This window comes from Equus przewalskii, chromosome 6 (assembly GCF_037783145.1).
Source record: "Equus przewalskii isolate Varuska chromosome 6, EquPr2, whole genome shotgun sequence".
In the NCBI taxonomy this organism is placed as follows: domain Eukaryota; kingdom Metazoa; phylum Chordata; class Mammalia; order Perissodactyla; family Equidae; genus Equus; species Equus przewalskii.
In genome coordinates, this window is record NC_091836.1 from 26,963,756 (window position 1) to 26,986,596 (window position 22,841).

The 22,841-nt window shown below is 48.0% G+C and overlaps 1 protein-coding gene across 1 annotated transcript; it reads right to left on the reverse strand.

Moving 5' to 3' along the window:
* Nucleotides 1-69: 69 nt before the first annotated feature.
* On the reverse strand, nt 70-22,406 carry TREH (trehalase). The gene is made up of 15 exons (XM_070624634.1): nt 22,318-22,406; nt 5,998-6,098; nt 5,707-5,851; nt 5,529-5,616; nt 4,233-4,333; nt 3,993-4,085; nt 3,751-3,867; nt 3,522-3,644; nt 2,780-2,829; nt 2,489-2,683; nt 1,717-1,934; nt 1,333-1,444; nt 865-977; nt 553-606; nt 70-308 (listed from the first exon to the last, which is right to left on the reverse strand). The coding sequence occupies exons 1-15, from the start codon at nt 22,404-22,406 to the stop codon at nt 156-158; spliced, it is 1,752 nt and encodes a 583-aa protein (XP_070480735.1). The 3' UTR covers nt 70-155.
* Nucleotides 22,407-22,841: the final 435 nt, after the last annotated feature.

Genomic DNA, 22,841 nt, shown 5'->3' on the forward strand with positions numbered 1-22,841 from the left:
CCACCTGACGATGACTGAGGACTGGCTGGGGGCATAGGAGGGCATGGAGTCTCCAGGGATGGAGGATGAAGAGGCAGGAGAAGGTAGGGACTCAGGTAGAGGTTTAATGAGGCAGGAGCTGGAGCCAGAGGAGGAAGTGAGGGCAGACGGGGCCGTCACTGTGGCAGGAGGCTGAGCAGGAGGCTAAGTAGAAGGGAAGCTGCGAGGCAGTGAGGCTCCAGGAAAACTGTCCAAGTGCCTGAGCTCAGCCGGTCACCATAGCGGTCCAGGAGCATGAGGACCACTCCATTGGTCCAGCCAAACCCTTCCTGGAGAGAGGATGGCCAGTGAGGCAAGACCTCAGGGGAAGGCCTCAAGTCCTTTGAGAGGCTGTGGGATGTTCACCCAGAGGTTCCGGCCCCGCCTAGCCCCTGGGGTACCAAGGAGCACCAGTCAGGCTCCTGCCTGTGGGCCCACATCCAGGGGAGGAATCTGAGGCCTAGAGAGGGGAGGTCACGGTCAGTTGTGGGTCAGCAGAGCCCATAGCTCCCTGGAGGATGTTGGCCCACTCACCTGAACTTCGTACTCCCCTCCACCCCCTGGCTGTCCACCGTTGCTGATGTCATACTGGGGACAAGAGGATGGGCTTTAAGGTCAGGTGCTACCTCCAGCCTGCCCACCACAGCCCTCTCGGGGAAGCAAGAAATGGGAGCCCCTTTGGGAGAAGCTGCTCTGGGCTGCAGCTCCGACCCTTGCAGTGCCCAAGAATGGCCACCGGGTGCCGCCCCGTCCCTGGCTGTGCTGGGCCTGGGCTTTGCAAGCCTGACAGTTCCCCATGTCACCTGGGGAGGAGCCCCTGTGGGACTGGGCTCCCGGCCAGCTCACCTTCTCATACATAGCTGATGTATTGGAGTAGACATCAAAGTTGGTTCGGATCCAATTCTGGGCCAGCTGGAAAGCCACTTCCTGGGCCCGAGGTGAAGGAGACTTGGCCAGACCTAGACCCCACCCCAGGCAGGACCCTGAATCTCCAGAGCCCCCATCCCAGGGGGAGCAGAGGCCTGAGCCTCACTCTCCTCCAGGAGGGAGAGAGGCCTGGGCCCTAAGACCTCCCTCCTGGCACCATGGGCCACTAGTTCTTAATCCAGTGCCTGGGTTTGGAGGGTAGGGGAGGGCTTATTCCTCTGACAGGTGGGGTGGATGTAAATGTTTGCTGAGTGGGAGGCCCAGAGAGCAGAGAAGTCAGAGAAAGGCCCCCGCATCCTCTGTTCCTGCCTCCCCAGGACCAGGAAGGCTGACCCTCTATAGTCACAGGGGTAAAGCCCTGGGATGGGCCCCATCCCTGCCTCCTACCTCTGATGACCAGGTCCTGCAGGGGGGCCCAGGCATTGGGCAAGTCCCACTGCTGGCCTGTCTTCTGGAGAGAGGTCGGGATCCCGTACTGGTAGGTCAGGATCTGGCTGTCCTAGAAGGTTCCAGACATTGCTATGACTATGGGTGGGGGCTGGATAGGGAGCCAGGAGGCTGGGCCCTCCTGAAGCCAGATGTTGCTTTCCTGGGCCTTCTCTTCTTGGCTCACAACTTCCCCCTGGTGGCTGCAGGGAGACCTGCAGGCTAAGCCCCTGGGGTGGAGCAGGAGGTGGTGGCTGCCCCTTGCCGGAGGTCACTGCTCAGAGTCAGGGAGAGAGTGAGCGGTCCTGCCCGCAGTGTACCAGTCCACCCTGCTGCCCACCTCACCTCCAGGTATTTCAGAGCCTTGTCCACGTCACCCAGGTCAGAGAAGCAGCCGGCCCAGAGCGGTGCGAGGTTGGATGGATAAAATTCTGCGTTCTTCTTTCCAGTCTCAAGGTCATAGTCAAACCAGGCACCTTTCTCCTCATCCCACAGGATGGCCTCCATGGCAGCTAAGCGCTGTGCCCTCAAATTTCTGTACTTTGTGGCTTGGGTGTCATTTCCTGTGGTAACACTGCCTTTAGGCTGAGCAACCAGCACCCCTGCCCTTGGGCCCTGTGCCTTTGAAAGGTCTGTTTTGGCCTCTTCCTGTTGTCTTCCCCAAGGGCAAAAAAGTCCTGAGCACCAAGGGGACAAGCCAACCTGAAGCCCACCACTTTTCAGGCCTATAGGACCTGTAATTTCCTGAGCAAAATGCCCTCTATGGCTCCCAGGACCTGCCCTGGCCTGTTCCCTGCATCCATCCTCAGGAGATCACTGGCCTAGCTTTGAGTGGTCAAAGGGCAGTTGTTTTGGGAGAGGAATGGAGGAAGTTTGGATGTATGGCCTAGGGTGTCCTTTCATAGGCCCTAGAAGGCCTTCCCAGTAAGAGAGGGGGACTGAAGATAAGAGTGGGCTCCATTTGTACTCTTGCCCTGGCTGCACTAGGGGTGAGGTATTGAGCAGGCTGGGAAGCTGGAGGCCCTTCACCCAAGTTCTTACTTCCAGCTCTATGGCCAAGGCTGAGGCAGGGACCCAAGCTGGACAAGCACACCTCCTGTCCTGCTGCCAGGCTCACCCAGTCTGGCGTAGAAGTTGCTCATCAGCTCCTCTGCCTGGCATAGGAAGGCATTGAGGTCAACAGGCACAAATTTACTGGTTCGGGTGCTGCTGAGCAAATCGGGGTTTGGGCCTCCGATGAACCAGCGTGAAGAGAAGTCCCAGCCAGACTCAGCCCCAGCCTTGAGCTCGGCGAACAGATCCTCTCGGTCCCCTGTGAGGACAAGGCAGCAGCACACGGGGGACCAGGGCCTGACACAACTGCAGGTATCCAGCCCCACCCAGACACCCTCACCCTGTTGCTTCTCACCTTCCGGCAAGGTATCTGCCAGCTCTGCATCTTTGCTGTAGGACTCTGGCCTGGCAAGAGGAGGCGGTTGGTCTGGCACTAGGAGGCTCTAAGCCCCTGTGCCCAAGCTGGAGACTGAGCCATGTTGACTCAGCTGCCCTTTGGGCCTCACAGCCCTGGATTGCCCAGGTGTTGGAGGAGACAATCAAGAGGACGTGACCGCCAGTTGACCCTCAAGTTGGTCCTGGGCAGTTGGAGCCTCCTCTCCCCCTCCCCTGTCCTTGGAATGTACCTCTGCCTACCGTTTCCACAGTGGGAGCTGTTCCAAGGACATAGCCTTGAGGGAGTAAGGTGTTGTTGAGACCATCGGACTGAATAAGTAACTGAACTCAGTTACGACCTCTACATAAACTGAAGATTCAGGCTGGCAGGTGCGGAGATCTGCTCGTCTTGTGGGTGCCCAAGACAAGCCTCGTAAGTAAGTTCCCTTCTTTATTAAACCTGCCGCCTACCCCTCTGGAGTGGTCTGCATCTTTTTTTGGTCTCTCCATGCCCTGTGCATGGGGGGGCTGGGTTCAGTTTCACCTGGGAGGTGCCCAAGGTTGCAAAGTAACTCCAGGGCTATCAGTGTCACCATCTGAGAGGTAGGGATAAGTCACTTACTGTCCTTCCCAGGGGGTTGTGACACTCAAACCAGAGTGAATAGGCAGGAGACTAGGAGGCGGGGGTGAGGGGGCAGGCGGGGGAGTGGACAGTTCCTCACCTGGGTCCCCCATAAGGGACATAATAGCGATTCAGGACATAGCTCTTTCCACCCGAGCTCACAGAGATGCTCCTGTTCTCAGCCCAGAAGTCCACCTCCAAGGCGAGGGTCTCAATGTTGTCCCTGAGGTGGAGCCAGCATCACTTCAGCCCAGGCACACCGCCCCAGTCCCACCCTGGGAGGGCTCAGGTCTGGGGGGCCGCAGGGCAGCACAGGCAGCGGTGCCCACCGTAGGAAGGCGGTGTCATTGGTGTGAGTCACGTAGCGGTCCATCATGAGGGTCAGGAGTGGGGGCTGGCTCCGCTGCAGGTAGTACACGCGGGCCCCGTTGGGGACATGTCCGTAGCTGCCAAGAAGCAGGCCTGCTCAGATGCGTCTGCCCAGCCGCCAGTGCCCAGGCAGGTCCAGCTCCAAGCCCACAGCACCTGCTTCTCCTCTACCCTGGCCTTGAGGTGCCCGGCCCCCTCTTACGTTTGCACCAGGTCCAGGAAGTTCTGCAGCATGCCCTTCACTGTCTCGGGCATCTCAGAGAGGAGCAGACCCTCCATCACCCAGTAGGAGTCCCTGGGGGAAGGGACAGCTCAGGCATCTCCTCACAGCTCCCTCTGACCTGCACACCCAGGCCACGCGAGGGCGCCCCGTCCTGCCCAGGACACCGTGCTGGCCCTGGGTTCCCCACCACTGCTGCCCCTGCAGCCCCTGGCTGCTCACCAGTAGTAGAACTCGACAAAGCGCCCGCCAGGCACAATGAAGGGGTGTTCTGAGTAGATCAGAGAGAACTGCTCAGGGTGGCTGAGGACCTCTGGCTTCACCTGGAGTCAGGAGAGAGGGCACAGGGGGCCTAGAACCCCCACGGAGTAGAGGCTGGAGGAGGCTGGGGCTGGCAGCTGCAGGCTTTGGAGCCCAGCAGCTGCTTGAGTTCTGACTCTTCTGCTGCTAGCCATGTGGCTTTGGTCAAGGCCTGAGCCACTGAGAGCCTGGTCTGCTCGTCCCCAACGTGCCGGTCTCTGGAGTCCTGGCTAAGGGTGATGGTGTGTAGGAGCCCCCACCACTCAGCCTGGCACCCGGAAGGTCCTCACCGAGCAGCAGCCTTTATTAGCACCCAGGTGGGGGACCATCCCTTCCAGCTCCCCGTGCCCCGTGAATCTCTGCTGTCACTCCCAAGCCAGGCCCAGAGACTCAGGGCCCCTATTCTGTGGGGAGGTGTGGACGGAATCCCCAACCCTTTCCCAGTGAGGCAGATGTGGATGAACATGGCTGAGGGAGAGCAATTGTAAGACCAGAGTGGGGTTTGCTGTGTGTCCACATCAGGTATTTCTCTGTTCATTCCCTCCTGGTTCTGTAGGGGGAGAGAGGTCAGCCTGTCTCAGTTATTTTGAAGGGAACAGTGGAACGAGACTTGGGTTTGTTCCTGCAGGGCTGGGTGAGGAAGCAGCCCAAGGTAGAGAGGGAGTCCGGAGCACCACTCTGTGCCAGCCGGTGCCAGAGCCCTCGGGCCTGGGCTGGAGAAGAGGTACTGTACAGCCTTGGGCAAATGGCTGCCCTCTCTGAGCCTCAGACAAAGGAGAGAAAGTGTCTAACAGACTGTGCTGATCCCAGGGCTTGGCTACAGTCAGCAGTAGCAATTAGCATTCCTGAGCAGAAGCCTGGCCCCAGTTGGAGTTGCTCGGGGAAGAGAGAGCCCAGCAGGTGAATGAACTATTACCACTGGTGTAAGGGGCAGGATTGGGCAGCCCAGAGGTGGCAGGACAGGCCAGGTTTGCCTGGGGGAGGCTGGAACGGGCTTCAGGGAGGAGGTGAGGAATTAGAAGTGGACATCCATCTCCTCCCCCTCAGAAGTTCTTTCTAGAGAGCTTCTGTTCAAGGACCCAGGGGTAGGGAGCTGTGTTCTTAGGAAATGAGTTCCAATCTGTGCTCTAGGGGCAGTGTGGGCCCTAAGCTGGCACACCCCTCTCCCAGGTCCATCCTTCTCGGTCAGGCTCTGGGGCAGGCCCAGGACACTGATACCTTCTTTCCCAGCTTCTTCCAGAGCTGGTGCAGCTGCCCTGCCCAGGCTCGCAGGTTGGGGTCTGAGATTGTCTGCAGGAACTGGGGGCTGGAAAAACACCGGCCCCTCAGAGTTCAGGGAAGCAGCCCTGCCTAAAGGGCCCTCTCCTGTTCCCTGCCCATTTGTACAGGGTTCTACCTCTCTTTCCAGTCTTCAGGAGTCCAGGGCTCCAGCTCCTGCCCCACGGGCTGGAAATGTTCTTGGACAAACAGCTGCAGCTGCTGCTGAGGGATGCTGTGGTTGTGGGCCTCAGCCAGCTCGTTGAAGCGCTGCAGCACTTGGTCTGGGGAACAAGCAGCAGCGTCCGGCTGCGTCCAAGCAGCAGGGTCCAGGACCCTAGGATCCAGCTGACCCCTCTCTCTGCCTGGTCTTGTCGCCTGCATCTTTGGTGGAAGGTTCAGGAGGAGGTGGGACCCCCAGGTGCCTTACCTGGAGCTGAGGACAGTGGCATGTCCACAAACTGTTTGTCGTCCTGGTAGAGCTTGGCCATCTGAACTTGGTGCAGGAGCTCCCCTTGGCAGTAAATCTGGCTGCAGAGAGGGGAGCAAGTCAGGCCACCACCATTACGGGAGAAGAAAGGCTAGAGCCGGGGGCAAGTTCCCTGGACTGGACAAGGGCTGTATATGTGTGTGTGTGTGTGCGTGTGTGTGCGTGCGTGTATGTGCATGTGTGCACATGTGTCATAGGGGTTTGTGGGTGGTGGTGACATACAGGGCTGAGAGAATGAGGAGGGTCCTTGTGCAGTAAGGGACCTAAACAATTGTCTGAGCCAGCACTAGTTATCAATTTGAAACAGTATAGAATACCTGGTGGACAAAAGGAGATCATCACTTTAATCAGTGATGTGTTAGAATGAGATGGATCAATTCTCTGTATAGTGGCCCTGTGTGGACCCAATAAGAAGGACTTATGGTAAAAGCCTGTAAGTTGCTGGGGCTGGCCCCGTGGCCGAGTGGTTAAGTTCGCGCGCTCCGCTGCAGGCGGCCCAGTGTTTCGTTAGTTCGAATCCTGGGCGCGGACATGGCACTGCTCATCAGACCACGCTGAGGCAGCGTCCCACATGCCACAACTAGAAGGACCCACAACAAAGAATACACAACTATGTACCGGGGGGCTTTGGGGAGAAAAAGGAAAAAATAAAATCTTTAAAAAAAAAAAAAAAAAGCCTGTAAGTTGCACCCAGTGGCAATTGCTGATTTTGGACAAGAAAATTTCCAAATGTGTATGATATACGCCTTTTGGGAGACAATGACTAGCTTGCTATTGGTGTTGACTGAAACCACCTCTATGACTGAAGGACATACAATATACCTGGAAACCTGAAATACCCATAATGTCTCCAGTGCTGTCAGAGAAACACTCTGATAAAGAAGGCAGTGCCCCCAAAGAGTTCCCTAATAAAATGGAAGTGGTTTACACAGGAACATGCTACTCCAGGAACGCAAGGAGTTACTTATCATGTTCACCAGCAGGCGGCCTCTTTTCCTGCCTTTGGAAAGGCCAGACCTGCCGTTGGAAGCACCTGAGGAATCTCCAGGAGGTGCCCTGTGAACAGCTCTCTATTGACCAACAAAAAGCTGCTTGGTCTACCGATGGCAGTTCCAAAGGGGACAGACAGTGTTTGTTGGGAAGGCCACTGTGCTCTGACCGACTGATGGAAATCTTTGGAGAACTTAACAACAAATCAGGTCAGCGGGCTGAATTGCATGCTGTTTCCCTTGCAGTGATGGAAGAATTGAATGAAAAGGCCCCTGTGTTTGGGTTTTTATTGACTTATGGGCAGTGGCCAGTGTCCTGGCAAATGGGCAGTGAAAAACTGGACTATTAAAAGGATGCTTGTATGGTTATAACCCTAAGGAAGTCACTGTTGGAATTTAAGGGACACATTAAAGTAGCTTTGCATACCTGGTTGTAGATGAAAATGCTTAAAATGCTATCAAATACTACACTGGAACAGAAGATACTGTACCAATTTGGACAGCCCATAGTTCCAACAATGGGCCAAAAGATATCATGTCAAATGGACATATCAAGTTGCATATCATCCTCAGAGTGGTGGCCTGATAGAGAATTGGAACAGACAATTGAAAGATTTGTTGTCTAAATGGGGAGAAATAAAAGCATGAAGGGCTGGCTTACAACCTTCACAAGTGTGTGCTTACACTCAACATGAGGGAGGTCAAGGGAGAGCCCCCACTGGATAGATTCCTCTGCTTTTCTAGGGGATCTGTGAGGGAGTGGGAGATATTGCTGGTAGGACTATACACTTCTTTTCCACATCATCTCAACTTACTTTTTTCCTACCTGATACAGTGGTCCTGGACCAGGACTGCAACTGCAGTGCCAGAAGCAGGGATGATCCCTAAGCAAGAAACTGTAACTATCTTTTTAAACCTTTATGTCAGAATTCCTAAGGGCCTGATGGGGTGGGTTGTGTCTACTCTCCATCTGGTTGAATTGGAGCTAACAGTGAATGCAGCTGGATTGCGTAGTGATAGGAATAGCCTACTCGTTCTGGACCTAGGTAACCCTATCCTGTATGAATGGGAGGGGACTGAGGCGGAGAGGCTTGCAAGATTGATATTGTTGCCGGCAATCTGGACCAGCACAGTGGCCCAACCTAATGTCCCTTCCAAAGGTGGAACGGTTTATAAAAATCAATGACAAATGGAGAGAAGGAGAAATAGTAGCTGAGGGTAAAGAGATGAATAATTGGGTATGCAATGAAAATGGAAAGTCGACATTACCTTGGTGCCTGGAGAGAGGCTCAGAACAAGAGGTTAATATTGTCTTTAGCACAATTAAACCAGATGCCTGAAATCGTGAAGCCATATATTTGCCATGACCACCCCTGCCTTTGGAACCTGACAAAGTTGAGTGGAAGCCTGCAATGCCAAGTGGCATGGCTCTGGGGGACATTTTGGTCTTAGATTATGATGATGAGCTGGATTAACTGTTCACAACTGAAAGGAACTCTAGTGATGTGCCAGTGTCTCTTGACTCTACTAAGTTTTCAGGTTACATCTACTGTGAAGGATATCATTTGGGAAGGAATTTCCAGGAACTACTCCCTACCAGGTCTTTGAACTGTCTGATTTATAACTCCTGGTTGACTAGTTGCTGTGTAACTACAAACTTTGATAATCGAATGCTTAGAAAGTTCCCTGGTTTTTGTTTTAAAATTGTCTTTATTTTTTTTTCTACTCTTTCTCCCTAAATCCCCGCAGTACATAGTTGTATATTTTAGTTGTAGGTCCTTCTAGTGGTGGCATGTGGGACGCCGCCTCAGCATGGCCTGATGAGCGGTGCCATGTCCGCGCCTAGGATCCAAACCAGCAAAACCCTGCGCTGCTGAAGCAGAGCATGCCAACTTAACCCCTCCACCATGGTGCTGGCCCCAAAATGTCCTTGGTTTTAATAGACAAAATATAGCAGCAGCATGCCCAAAAGGCCACAGTGTGCTACATGCACAAGTGCAGATCACCTTTGGTTTTGTCAGTAGAAAGATACTAAACAGATTAGGGAAAAAATGGGTTTCTTATGGGATTAAAGCAGTAGGCATCACACGTTATGTCCAAATTCTCCTGGGGAATAGCCCCATCCTGAGACAAGGAATGCTAGGGGAGGCCTTATGGCATACTCAAAATAAGTTACATCTAGAGGAGGGAAATAATAAAAATCAGAGCAGAAATAAATGAAATAGAGACTAAAAAAATAGTAGAAAGGATTAGGGAAACTAAGAGCAGGTCTGTGAGAAGATAAACAAAATTGACAAACGCTTCGCCTGGCTCACCAAGAAAAAAAGAGAGAAGGCTCAAATAAATAAAATCACAAGTGAAAGAGGAGAAATACCAGGTACTGCAGAAATACAAAGGATTATAAGAGAATACTATGAAAAACTATATGCCCACAAATTCAATAACCTAGAGGAAATGAATTACTAGACTCATACAACTTCCCAAAACTGAATCAAGAAGAAATAGAGAATCTGAATAGACCTATCACAAGTACAGAGATTGAAACAGTAATCAAAAACCTCCCAAAAAACAAAAGTCCAGGACCAGATGGCTTCTCTGGAGAATTTTACCAAACATTCAAAGAAGATTTAGTGCCTATCCTTCTCAAACTATTCCGAAAAATTGAAGAAGATGGAACATTTCCTAACACATTCCAACATTACCCTGATACCGAAACCAGACAAGGACACATGAAGAAGGAAAACTACAGGCCAATATCACTGATGAGCTTAGATGCAAAAATCCTCAATAAAATATTGGCAAACTGAATACAACAATGCATTAAAAGAATCGTATACCACAATCAAATGGGATTCATTCCAGGGACACAGGGATGGTTCAAGATCCACAAATCAATCAATGTGATGCACCACATTAACAAAATGAGGAATAAGAATCACATGATCATCTCAATAGATGCAGAGAAAGCATTTGACAAGATCCAACATCAATTTATGATAAAAACTCTCAATAGGGGCCAGCCTGGTGGCCGAGTGGTTAAGTTCGTGCGCTTTGCTTCAGCGGCCCATGATTTCACCAGTTCGAATCCTGGGCGCAGACCTAGCACCGCTCATCAAGCCACGCTGAGGTGGCGTGCCACGTGCCACAACTAGAAGGAACCACAACTAAAATATATACACCTATGTACTGGGAGGCTTTGGAGAGAAGAAGGGGAAAAAAAAATTAACTCTTAAAAAAACAGAACTCTCAATAAAATGGATATTGAAGCAAAGTACCTCAACATAGTAAAGTCCATATATGACAAACCCACAGCCAACATCATACTTAATGGTGAAAAACAGAAAGCCATCCCTCTGAGAATAGGAACAAGACAAGGGTGCCCACTCTCACCACTCTTATTCAACATAGGTATTGGCCAGAGCAATTAGGCAACAAAAAGAAATAAAAGGAATCCAAATTGGAAAGGAAGAAGTGAAACTTTCGCTATTTGCACATGATATCATTTTATATGTAGAAAATCCTAAAGGATCCACCAGAAAACTATTAGAAGTAATCAACAACTACAGCAAAGTTTCAAGGTACAAAGTCAATTTTAAAAAATCAGTTGCATTCCTATACACTAACAATGAACTAGCAGAAAAAGAAATCAAGAATGCAGTCCCATTTACAATCAGAACAAAAAGAATGAAATACCTAGGAATAAACTTAACCAAAGAGGTGAAAGAGCTGTACACTGAAAACTATAAGACATTATTGAAAGAAATTGAAGAAGACAGAAAGAAATGGAAAGATATTCCATGTTCATGGGTCGGAAGAATAAACACAGTTAAAATGTCCACACTACCTAAAGCAATCTATAGATTCAGTGCAATCCCAATAACATTCTTTAGAGAAATAGAACAAAGAATCCAAAAATTTATATGGAATGACAAAAGACCCCAAATAGCCAAAGCAATACTGAGGAAAAAACAAACAAAACTGGAGACATCACAATCCTTAACTTCAAAACATACTCCAAAGCTATAGTAATCAAAACAGCATGGTACTGGCACAAAAACAGACAAACAGATCAATGGGTCAGAATTGAAAGACCAGAAATAAAACCACACATCTATGGACAGTTAATCTTTGACAAAGGATCCAAGAACATACAATGGAGAAAGGAAAGTCTCTTCAATAAATGGTGTTGGGAAAACTGGACAGTCACATGCAAAAGAATGAAAGTAGACAATTATCTTGCTCCATACACAAAAATTAACTCCAAATGGATTAAAGATTTGAATGTAAGAATTGAAACTATAAAAATCCTAGAAGAAGGGCCGGCCTGGTGTCGCAGCGGTTAAGTTCGCATGTTCCATTTCGATGGCCGGGGGTTCACCAGTTTGGATCCTGGGTGCAGACATGGCACCGCTTGGCAAGCCATGCTGTGGCAGGCATCCCACATATAAAAAGTAGGGGAAGATGGGCACGAATGTTAGTTCAGGGCCAGTCTTCCTAGCAAAAAGAGGAGGTTTCGCAGCAGATGTTAGCTCAGGTCTAATCTTCCAAAAAAAAAAAAAAAAATTCTAGAAGAAAACAGGCAGTACACTCTCTGATATTGGTCTTAGCCACATCTTTTCGAATACCATGTCTACTCGGGTAAGGGAAACAAAGGAAAAAGTTAACAAATGGGACTACATCATACTAAAAAGCTTCATCAAAGCAAAGGAAACCATGAACAAAATGGAAAGACAACTCACCAACTGGGAGAAAATATTTGCAAATCATTTATCAGACAAGGGATTAATCTCCAAAGTATATAAAGAATACACACAACTCAACAACAACAAAAACAACCTGATAAAAAAAATGGGGAGAGGACATGAACAGACATTTTTCCAAGGAAGATATACAGATGGCCAACAGACACATGAAAAGATGCTCAACATCATTAATTATTAGAGAAATGCAAATCAAAACTACAATGAGGTATCACCTTATACCAGTCAGAGTGGCTATAATTAACAAGACAAAAAACAACAGATGTTGGAGAGGATGTGGAGGAAAGGGAATGCTGATACACTGCTGGTGGGAATGCAACCTGGGGCAGCCACTATGGAAAACAGTGTGGAGATCCCTCAAAAAACTAAAAATAGACCTACCATATGACCCAGCTTTCCCACCACTGGGTATCTACCCAAACAACTTGAAATCAACAATCCAAAGTAACATATGTACCCCTATGTTCATTGCACCACTACTCACAATAGCCAAGACATGAAAACAATCCAAGTGCGCATCAACTGATGATTGGATAAAGAAGATGTGGTGTATATATATATACAATGGAATACTACTCAGCTGTAAAAAAAGACAAAATCATCCCATTTGCAACAACACAGATGGACCTGGAGGGAATTATGCTAAGTGAAATAAGCCAGACTGAGAAAGACAAACACCATATGATTTCACTCGTGTGTGGAATATAAAAAACACATGGACAAAGAAAACAGTTCAGTGGTTACCAGGGGAAGCGGGGTAGGGGGTGGGCACGGGGTTTGAAGGGGAGCACTTGTGTGGTGGCAGACAAGAAATAATGTACAACTGAAATTTCACAATGATGTAAACTATTATGAACTCAATTAAAAAAAGACTGAGGAGCCTTTTGGGATCTCCACAAGCTCTTTAAAAACATATTTTGATGATATGAGTGTAAACAAATCAAAAGCATATGGAAAAAAATTACATCTAGGTGTGACTACCACTTACCTAACTCTAATGTGGGGGATCCACCATTTTGGGGTACAAAACACTTATCCTTACAGCACTCAGGCCTTTAGTACACGATGGCAACAGCATGCATGGTGGATTAAACAACATTGGCCCATGAGACAGAAAAGGGCTTTGGGGGAGATCAGTCCCCCATTGTGCAACAAACTGAATTTGCTTTTAATGAGGAGAGGTATTCAGAGGAAAAAATCTTTATTCACTAGAATAAGCAGATTAGAAGGAGTTCTCTTCTAGGAGGAAAGCAAAGGATGGGAGCCATCCTGCAAAGACGATGAGGCTTTAGTAAAGTGGGTCAGGCAAAGGCATCAGATAATGCTGGATAATGCTAGGGCCCAGCTCTGGGAAAGGGTTGTACCCTCACCCAACAGGGCCTCCTGACTATTTTAATGCTGATTGAGGCCAAAGGAGCCACCGGGCAATGGTCCTCCACACTAGCTGCTGAGGCTCAAGGGGCACTCCTAAGGGAATCTTATGGACCTGCAAACCCATGAAAGTTCTCTGGGACACTTGTACTTTACATTGATGCACTATGACTGCCTTCGCTCCAAGAAGAGATCGAAGAAGACATACCCTGTAGTACAATTTGCAGGGACAGAAACTGTTCTGAATACCACCTGTGTCCTCCCATTGGATGGAGGTGGGCCCTGCTATATAACAGCACACAATGGAACTAGTCTCAGTACCAGCCTGTGAACTGAGACAGGGTGACTGGCTTTGCCTCCTGGTGCCTGACTTAGAACCCAGAAATAACAAATAACAATTACAAGTCATGGCCACTTGTAATAATGCATGTCCATAATAATATTTAGTTTACGGGAGGTTTGATTCCATTGGGAAGGCATAGAAAATGCCTCTGTAATTCTTCAGATTTGTTCTGTAATAAAACTGAATTGGGGGCTGGCTCAGTGGTGCAACAGTTAAGTGTGCACGTTCCGCTTCTTGGTGGCCCGGGGTTCGCCGGTTCGAATCCTGGGTGCAGACATGGCACCGCTTGGCACACCATGCTGTGGTAGGCGTTCCACATATAAAGTAGAGGAAGATGGGCACGGATGTTAGCTCAGGTCCAGGCTTCCTCAGCAAAAAAGAGGCGGATTGGCAGTAGTTAGCTCAGGGCTAATCTTCCTCAAAGGAAAAAAAAACTGAATTGTACTTTGACCATACTAGGATATGGTGTAACACTGGTATTGTTGGTACGATTCAACTACCTTGTATAAATAAGCCATATGATAATAATGATATTGATGGTTAACCATATTGAGAGACTGAGTTAAAGCCTCCTCAGAATGTAATACCAATGGAAAATGACTGGCCTGAGGAAGAACTGGATTTAGCTAACTCTGTGCTAAGTAGTTCTGCACAAGTTTATCAAAAGATACAAAGAGCGGCAGAGTAAGGAGGGAAATGAGTAATCAAATCAGTACAAAAATATGAAAATGTATGTAAATCCTTTATAGATCAGATTTGTCGTTTCTTTAAATCTGTCTCTTGTCTGCACTGGTTCCTCCAAATGTTAGGCAGAGTCATGCTGATACTATTGTGTGTAACTACTATACTAAATACAGGTGCTCAGACAATTATGATGGTTTTGCTGTAAGAGAGCCTAGGCCAAGGGCCAGAGGAGTGGTGGACTGAATTCAATTCTGATGCTAACCACCCAGAGTTAGTGCACTCCACAGGCTTAAGGGCACAGCCTCTAATAAAACCGCCCTCACTCAGTTCATTTTCACAACATATAGGGTGAGGTCTGGAAGGGTCCTGAACACAGAACTGCTGTGTCCTCATCTTGTGTGAAATCAGGATGCATCATCCTCCTGGCACATCGCTGTGTTCAGGAGTTCATTGAAGCTCCACTGAGCTTTGATGTCCAGAGTTGTTAGTAGGGTTCCATTACATAGGTATGATTGATTGAAGCATTGGTCATATGATTGAGATCAATCTCTAGCCCCACCTCCCTGGAGGTTGGGCTGATATCATGTGGCCCAAAGTCCCAACCTTCTAATCACATGGTCTTTCTGGCATGGCCTGCCCCCATCATGAGTCATCTCATTAGCATGACCCATCTAGGGGCCCTCATGAGTCACCTTATTAACATAAACAATAAGAGCCCACCCTGAATACCAAGGACGCTTGGGAGATTACAAGAGTTTAGAGGTTGCATCCCAGGAATCGAGGTCAAAGGACAGATAAATTCTTTGTTATACAACAGGCCACTCCCTGGTCTCTGGGTATGGATCCCTTACAGCAAAATAGTCATACCTGTTGGAGCAGCTACATTTGGGGTAGCATTTATATAATAGATAAAGCAATAGTATCAACATGAATATACCTCACGTTTAGAGTTAGCATAGGGTAGGGATAGGAGGCTTTTAACTCAACTTCCCAATTCATTTGACCATCAATATTAATATTATACTCTAACCAACAATGTCCGTGTTTTATCATATCACACTATGGTAGATGTAACCTGAAAAATAAGAGTCAAAGATGTTGGCACATTACTACAGTCCCATACAAGCATTAATAATTAGTCTAGTTCATCATCATATCTTATGACCAAAATGTCTCCCAGGGCGAGGCCACTGAGGTTTGCAGGCTTCCACTGGATCTTGTCAGATTCCAAAGTCGGAGTGGTCTCAGCAATATAGTTTCACCCTTTCAGGCATCTGGTATAATTGAGCTAAGAGGCGATATCATTTTTTGCTCTGAGCCTCTTTTAAAGTGTTAATGTCATAGTGGATTTCCTTCATTAAATTTATTATTAATCCATTTATTCATTCCTTTACCCTCAGCAACTAATCCTCCTCCTCTCCAGTTATATCCAAACTTTTCAACGTTTGGAAAGGGCGTTAGGTTTGGCCACTGTGCTGGTCCAGATTGCAAGCAGCAATACTAGCCTAGCAAGTGCCTTCCCTACAGTCCATTCCCATCCACATAGAGTAGGGTTTTATAGGTACAGAGTGAGTGGGCTATTCCTACCACTAGGCCTGAACTAGGACTGAATATAGCTGTCCTAGTTCTGACAACCCCAGTTTGGCCAAACAGAGTGAAGGCACAACCCCCCACATCGGGCTCTTGGGAATTCTGACACAATGATATTCTTAGGAATTCTTATTAATTCTGAATAATGGCATAAAGGTGTAGTTACATTTTCTTGCTTAGGGATCATCTCTGCTTCTGGCACTCGTAGCTGCAGTCTTGGTCCTGGGACCACTACATCAGGTAGGAAAAAGAAATCTGAAGTGATGTGGGGAAGAAAGAAAAACGTATAGTCATACCATTGTCTTCCTCCCATGGGAAGAATCATATAGTCATACCAACATCCTCTCCACTCCCTCTTCCCTAGGTTCACCCAGAAAAGTAGAGGAATCCATCTAGTCGGGACAGTCCCTTGACCCCTCATATTGAATGTGAGAAGGCACTTGTGAAGGTGTGTAACCAGCCCTTCATACCTGATGAGGATTTTAGGCTGGTTATTTTTAAAACTACACATGAGAAGCAGGCTCCGAGGACTAGAATTTTGCTTGCCCTTTTGAGAGACATTTGCGTTTGTGAAGGAAGGGGGGATGACCTTGTAGGGACCTGAAATTGGCCACCCCAGGATGTGTCTCTTTGGCATCGGGACTGTTTGGGGCTGATTGCTTTAGATAAACTGGGACAGGGAAGGAGGCTCTGGGGAGTGGAACTTGCCCTTGTTGGGACACATTTACATTTGTATGGTAAATCTGTATCTGTAAAAGGTGCCTCCCTCTCTGTACCAGGGAGAAGAAGAGAGATGACCTTATCCCTAGAAATTCTTAATGGGGAAGTCAAGAACTTAAGTTGGTTGCTGTCTGGCAATCTCATGTAACTGGTTTAGGGTGGTGGCGTCTAACCTGTCTAACCTTTACTTAATCCGATTTGATTCTTGTCTAAAAGTCATGGGATCACCCAATGACCAGATCCCACCTGCACTGATACCATTTTAACTTTTTTTTCATGTTCTTTCCTTTGTCTTGTAAAGAGATGAATCATATACCTATGCCTTAAATTTAGCCTTACTCTCCACCCAACTTTGCAGCAGCAGCAGAGGCAGCAGAAGCGGCAGCAGCAACATGCCGGCAGCAGCTCTGCCTGCCCATGGGTCCTGTCCCCATGCTATTCTATTCTCTAAATAAAAGAGCACTACTGCCAGATCTTAAGAGTCTAAGAAATCTTTCTTTGGACTCCTCGGCTCACCGACCCTGCATCAATACCTATATCTCCCCCTGTTTTAGACAACCAGTGTTTGAATTGCCCATTCCAATTCTCTATCAAACCATTACTCTGAGGATGAAAGCATTCCTTGGTCTGAAGAAATGTAACTCAGTTGTCTGAATTGGTGCAGTATCTTCTGTTCTGGTCCTCTTATAGTATTTTGAGCTTTTGCATCTACTACTGGCTATGCAAAGCTCAGTTCAGAGTAAGTGTCTGTTCCTGTCAGGACCCGCTTGTAGCCTTCTGGGTCTACCAGCATCAGTCCAATTTGCCAGCTATATGTGTGTCCTTCCCCCCAAGGAATCTGCACCCTAGTCATCTGTAGTCTGTCTCTCTTGTTGGCAGACAGAACAGTTCTTACTGGCATTTTGTGTCTCAAAGAGTACAAGTGGAATATATCTGGACTCAGCCCATTTCTGCATTGCTGCAGCCTCCCAAAGTCCAATCGGTTCATGAACCCAAGTGGCTACCTCACATGAACACACTGGGATGTGTACTTGCTGGCGCCAAGTACCTTCCAATCTAGGAAAGAAGTGCTTCTGACGGGCAACAATGTGGTCTACTTTAATGTACCCCTCAAATTCCCATAGTGATTTCCATAGGACCCTGCCACATAGGGCATTGTTTTTATAGGTCAGTTTTCCATTGCCCTTCTGTCTAACCCTATGGCCAGGCCATTGGCCACTGACCAAGAATAGGTAAAAACCCAAACATAGTGGCAAATAGCATGCAATTCAGCCCATCAGGCTGATTTGGTTTTATTTTCTTTGATCAGAGTGGCAGCTTTCCAAACAGTATGCTGTCTGTTCACCTTGGAATTGCCATCCATGAACCAAGCAGCTCTTTTTTGGTCAATTGAGAGCTGTTTACAGGGCGCTGTCCAAGTGGCAATCGAATCCAGCAGCTCGTCAGGTGGTTCCAAAGTCAGTCTTAGGGGAAAAGAGTGTATCTGCTCTTGAATACACTGAGTATGTGTATTCTACATTCCCCCAGTAGCATGTTCCTGCACAAGCCACTTCCTTTTTACTGTGGAACTCTTCTGGGCACTGCCCTCCCTTTTAGGGCATTTCTCCAATATCACCCAAGATATTATGGGTATTTTATATTTCAAGATTATCTGATGTCCTTCAGTCATAGGGATAGTTTCAATGAACGTCTGATAGCAAGCTAGTAATCGCCTCTCAGATGAAAATTCTCCAGTCCAAAGTCTCAGCAGTCGTGCTGGGAGGCGCCCAAAGGCTTTTCCATAAGCCCCAGTCTACACTCCACAGAAGGCTACAATCTGTGTGGACTCGGGCAATCTTATTGGTTCCCGTTTGGAATGCCCAGTTAACATTGCTTGATGGGGGGATTTACATGCCTTTTGTTTTATAGAGTTAGGTAGTGGAAATGTTCCCCAGTCAGACACAATATCCATTCCCATAAAACATTTGGGTGAAGGAGAAACAACCACTTGACATAAAGCTTGTTTAGACATTCCAATTTTTATCTGAACTTTCACCTTAATCCTATCAAGTCTTGCATTTCTATATCCTCTCAATCTGATTGTAGCCCGTTTTAGGGCTTCACTCAGTGACTTTGGTACCATAGTTCATGGGTTCCCATGTCACAGAGTCCAAGAAATTTCTCTACCCTCCAACCATTTTGCCCACTCATATGCATAAGGTTTTGAGTCCCCAGCAGGGATAGAGCTAAGGGACACTGACCTTCCATGAATCTTTACCTTGATCAAATTTCAGGACCATTGCCCCTGCAGGTTGGAAGTCAGGTTTCTCTTTGCTGTCTTTGCCTTGCAGTTTTCCAAATTCCTCCAAAGTAGGGTGACTATAGTAGATTTGTTTAGGGCTGTTCCATTTTAGGGGGCCTGCAGGGGCTCCCATTGGTCCACTCAGCCTCTAAGGGAGCTGCATTAAGACCTTTGTTTTGACCCTATCAACAGCTGCTTTATTTAGCCCATTGCTTTTTTTTTCGTTTGTGAGAAAGATTGGCCCTGAGCTAACATCTGTTGTCAATTTTCCTCTTTTTGTTTGAGGAAGATGGTCCCTGAGCTAATATCCATGCCAGTCTTCCTCTACTTTGTATGTGGGATGCCACAACAGTATGGCTTGATGAGTGGTGTGTTGGTCCACGCCTGGGATCCAAACCCGCGAACCCTGGGCCACTGAAGCAGAGCGTGCAATCTTAACCACTACACCACCAGGCTGGCCCCCATCCCATTTCTTACTAACTGCTTAAAGATTCCCACCCTGCTGGGACGAATCTCTTGGCTCTCTCCTCTGTCTATCCCATTCTCTTGGGAATCAGTCTAGACTTCTTCATTATTTGTTGTTTCAGAATAATTTTTTTCTTTGGAAATGGCTCTGAGGCTAGTGGCTATACCTCAGGCCAGCCAGAATCAGGATCTTCCCCAACGTATTCCTTCAACAGGGGCCTTGAGACAAGAGGCCGTAGTTTGGACTGGCCAGAATCTAAGCTTGGCCCATCTCTCACTTTCATTTTTGCTATTATAGGTAACAGTAACCAAGGGATCGTATTTTTAAATTGCTTTCCTATTATTTTGCGTTTTTTTATGCATCTAGTGAGCCAACACCCCATAAGTTGGATCCATCGTCTCTAAATTCTATTGGGGACTTTTACCTCTAGTAACTGATCACAGCACAACAGCTGTTCCAAACCATGGGTGACTCTGTGGCCATCCAATAATCAAAGGATCCTCATCTCTTGACCTTTCATCTTGCTCTTCCCAAGCCACATGTTTCAGTCAGTCACTGTCATTCTAGAAAATCACACACTTTCTGACACCAACTGCAATAATGCAATTTAATTCTGGTACTAACCAGTTAGCTCAGACACCCCCCAAGTCAAGGGCACAGTCCCCAACAAGACTGCTCTCACTTTAGGCACCAGTTGCAAGTTTATGGGCCCCCAAGCTACCCCCACTTCTGACCAACTGGCTATAAATTTGGGGGTTCCCACAAATGTTTCAGGTTCAATAATTCGCTAGAATGACTCACAGAACTCAGGAAAGTGCTATGCTTATGATATAGTTTTATTATAAGGATAGAAATCAGGACAGCCAAATGAAGACACACGTTGGAGAGGTCTAGGAGAGTCCTGAATGCAGAGCTTCCGTGCCCTCTCCCCATAGACTCAGGACATATCACCCTCCTGGCACACCAAAGTGTTCACCAAACAGGAGGCTCCACTGAGCCTTGGTGTCCAGAGTTTTTATTGGGGTCTCATCACATGGGCATGATTGATTGGATCATTGGCCACATGACTGAACTTATTTTTCAGCCCCTCCCAATCCCTGGAGGTTGGGAGGTCAGGCTGATGTCATGTGGCCCAAAGCTCTAATCACATGGTTAGTCTTTCTGTCATGGTCTGCCCCCATCTTGAGTCATCTCATTAGCATGACCCAACTAGGGGCCCACCATGAGTCACCTCACTAACATAAACTATCAGAGCCCACTCAGAATGCCAAAGACACCCCTGTCACTTGGGAAATTCCAGAAGCTTAGAGGTTATGTCCCAGGAACCCAGGACAAGGACTAGACGAATTCTTCATTACACAACAAGTAGCCTGTGCAGTAAAGGGTTGACTTAGTAGGTCTGCTGTGTTCAAACCTGCACATTTCAAAGACAGTCTTGTGTGTGCCTGGCTCCAGAGAGAGAACCTCTAAGCTGCTGAAGGCCTGCCTGATATATCTTTGTTTACCTGGAGCCTTGGGTCATGCTGGATATTTTATGCTAATAATGTGATTTATGGTGGGAGCCCAGGGCCACCCAGGATCCCTTTGACCTTTAGAGATCTGAAGATTGAGTAACTAAGGTCAGCCATGCGGATACTCCATGCCTCTGTAATTGACCCCCAATGAAAACCCTGGATGTCAAGGCCCAGGTGAGCCTCCTGGTTGGCCATACTTCATGTATGTCATGTTGTCACACGTTGTTGCTGAAAAAATTAAGTGCTTTCCATATAAATCCATTGGGAGAAGACAACTGGAAGCTTGTGTTTCTTCTCTCCTGGACTCTGACCTATACGCCTCTTACCTTTCCTGATTTTAATCTGTATCCTTTCACTGAAATAAACGGTAACTATGGATATAATCATTTGGTGAGTAGTAATAAATCACTGAAGCTGAGGGTGGTCCTAGAGACAGCCAGAACAGTCTTCTTTCCATACTTTTGGCAACCAACCTAAAGTTTGACAAAACACTTGATCACACAGCCTCTCTGAAATCCCTATTACAATTGCTCAGGGCAAAAACCTATCAATTATCCCAGATATATCCTTTCCCTTTATATTCTATCAGCAAGTCCTATCAGCTCAATCTTCAAAACGTATGCTATATTGGACCACTGCTCACCTTTCTGGTCCTAAGCCCTGGTCTCCTTTTCCCCAGACCCACCTCTGTCTCCCCTGGCCTATTTCCACTTCTGTCCCAACCACACAGGCCTTCTTCCTGATCCTTCCACAGTGATCTCAGGGCCTTTGCACTGAAGTTTCCATGTCTGGAATTTCTTCTCCCAGACCTGCAGAGGGATGGATCCTTCCACAATTCTGCCAAACATTATCTTCTCAGGGACACCTTCCCTCCCCATCCTATCTGAAACATCCGCTGCCCACACGCATGAGTGGCTCCCTAACTTCATTTTAACTTTTAATTGTGCTTCTATCACTATTTGGCTTCTATTATTACTTTTCTTGCTTATTATGTAAGGTCAATGAAGACAGGGACCTTGTTTTTCTTGTTGACTGTTGCAGCCCAAGAGGCATAGTGAGAGCTCAGTATATTCACGTGAGTCCGGGAGCAGGACAGGCTCACTTACCTTCATTATTTGGAGATAGAAACTATGGCTGGGGAAAGAGGTTTGACTTGCCCTTGGTCACAGAGGTCAGAGGTTAAACCCAGGAGCTCTTTTCAAGCCCTTATGCCCCCTTTCACATCTAGACTGGTGAAATCAGGCAGAAAGTTTCCTGGAATGGTCCTGAGAACAGTTCAAGAAGCAGCTTGGAGGGAGGACTTCAGGGATGGAGGGCTCTGGCCAGCAGCTCCTGGACCATGCATTGGCCAGCCTCAGGCATCAACATCTTTTCCCAGCACTGGAGGTCCAGTGCCCGGGACACAGCCTACTACACAAGGAAACCTAACTTCCTTCCCTTCCCTTCCCTCTGAAGGGCTCACCCCCAGCCCCTGAGATCTCATCCCAACCTTCCAGACCCTGGCCTTCCTGCCCCATCTCCAGCTGCCTTCTCCACTCCTACCTCTCACAGGGAGGGGGTAGGGCCTCCTGGGACCCCAGCCCCAGCCCCAGCAGAAGCAGCAGGCGCAGCTCCCAGGTCCTCTCAGGCATGGTGGCTGTGGCTGTGGCCTAATGAGTAAGCCCGGACACCTCCTGCTCACTGGGGCACAGCCTGGCTGGCCTGCCTACCCAGGGCAGCCAAAGTCCAGGTTTGAGGTGTGGCCACCTGAGGGGCTGTGTGCTGGGTCCACACGTGGCCACTTGCCACTCCTGCTCTTTGCTCACAGAGGCCACCCCCTGCCCTCCAACTTTGTACTTTTTCTGCTCTTTGTTTTTCAGTCTCTGCTGGTGCCACCTGCTCAGGCCCTTCCCTCAGAGTCATGTGTGTGTGTTGGGGGGGAACGGGCACCTGAGTGTCAGGGACACAATTAGGCCAGATATGGTAACCCAGATGCCAGTTGCTTGGGTGGCCCCAAGACCACCACCTCAGAGTCTTACCATTTCCTTTAACTTTTCAAACAAAATGGCTCAAAATTCAGTCCCAAG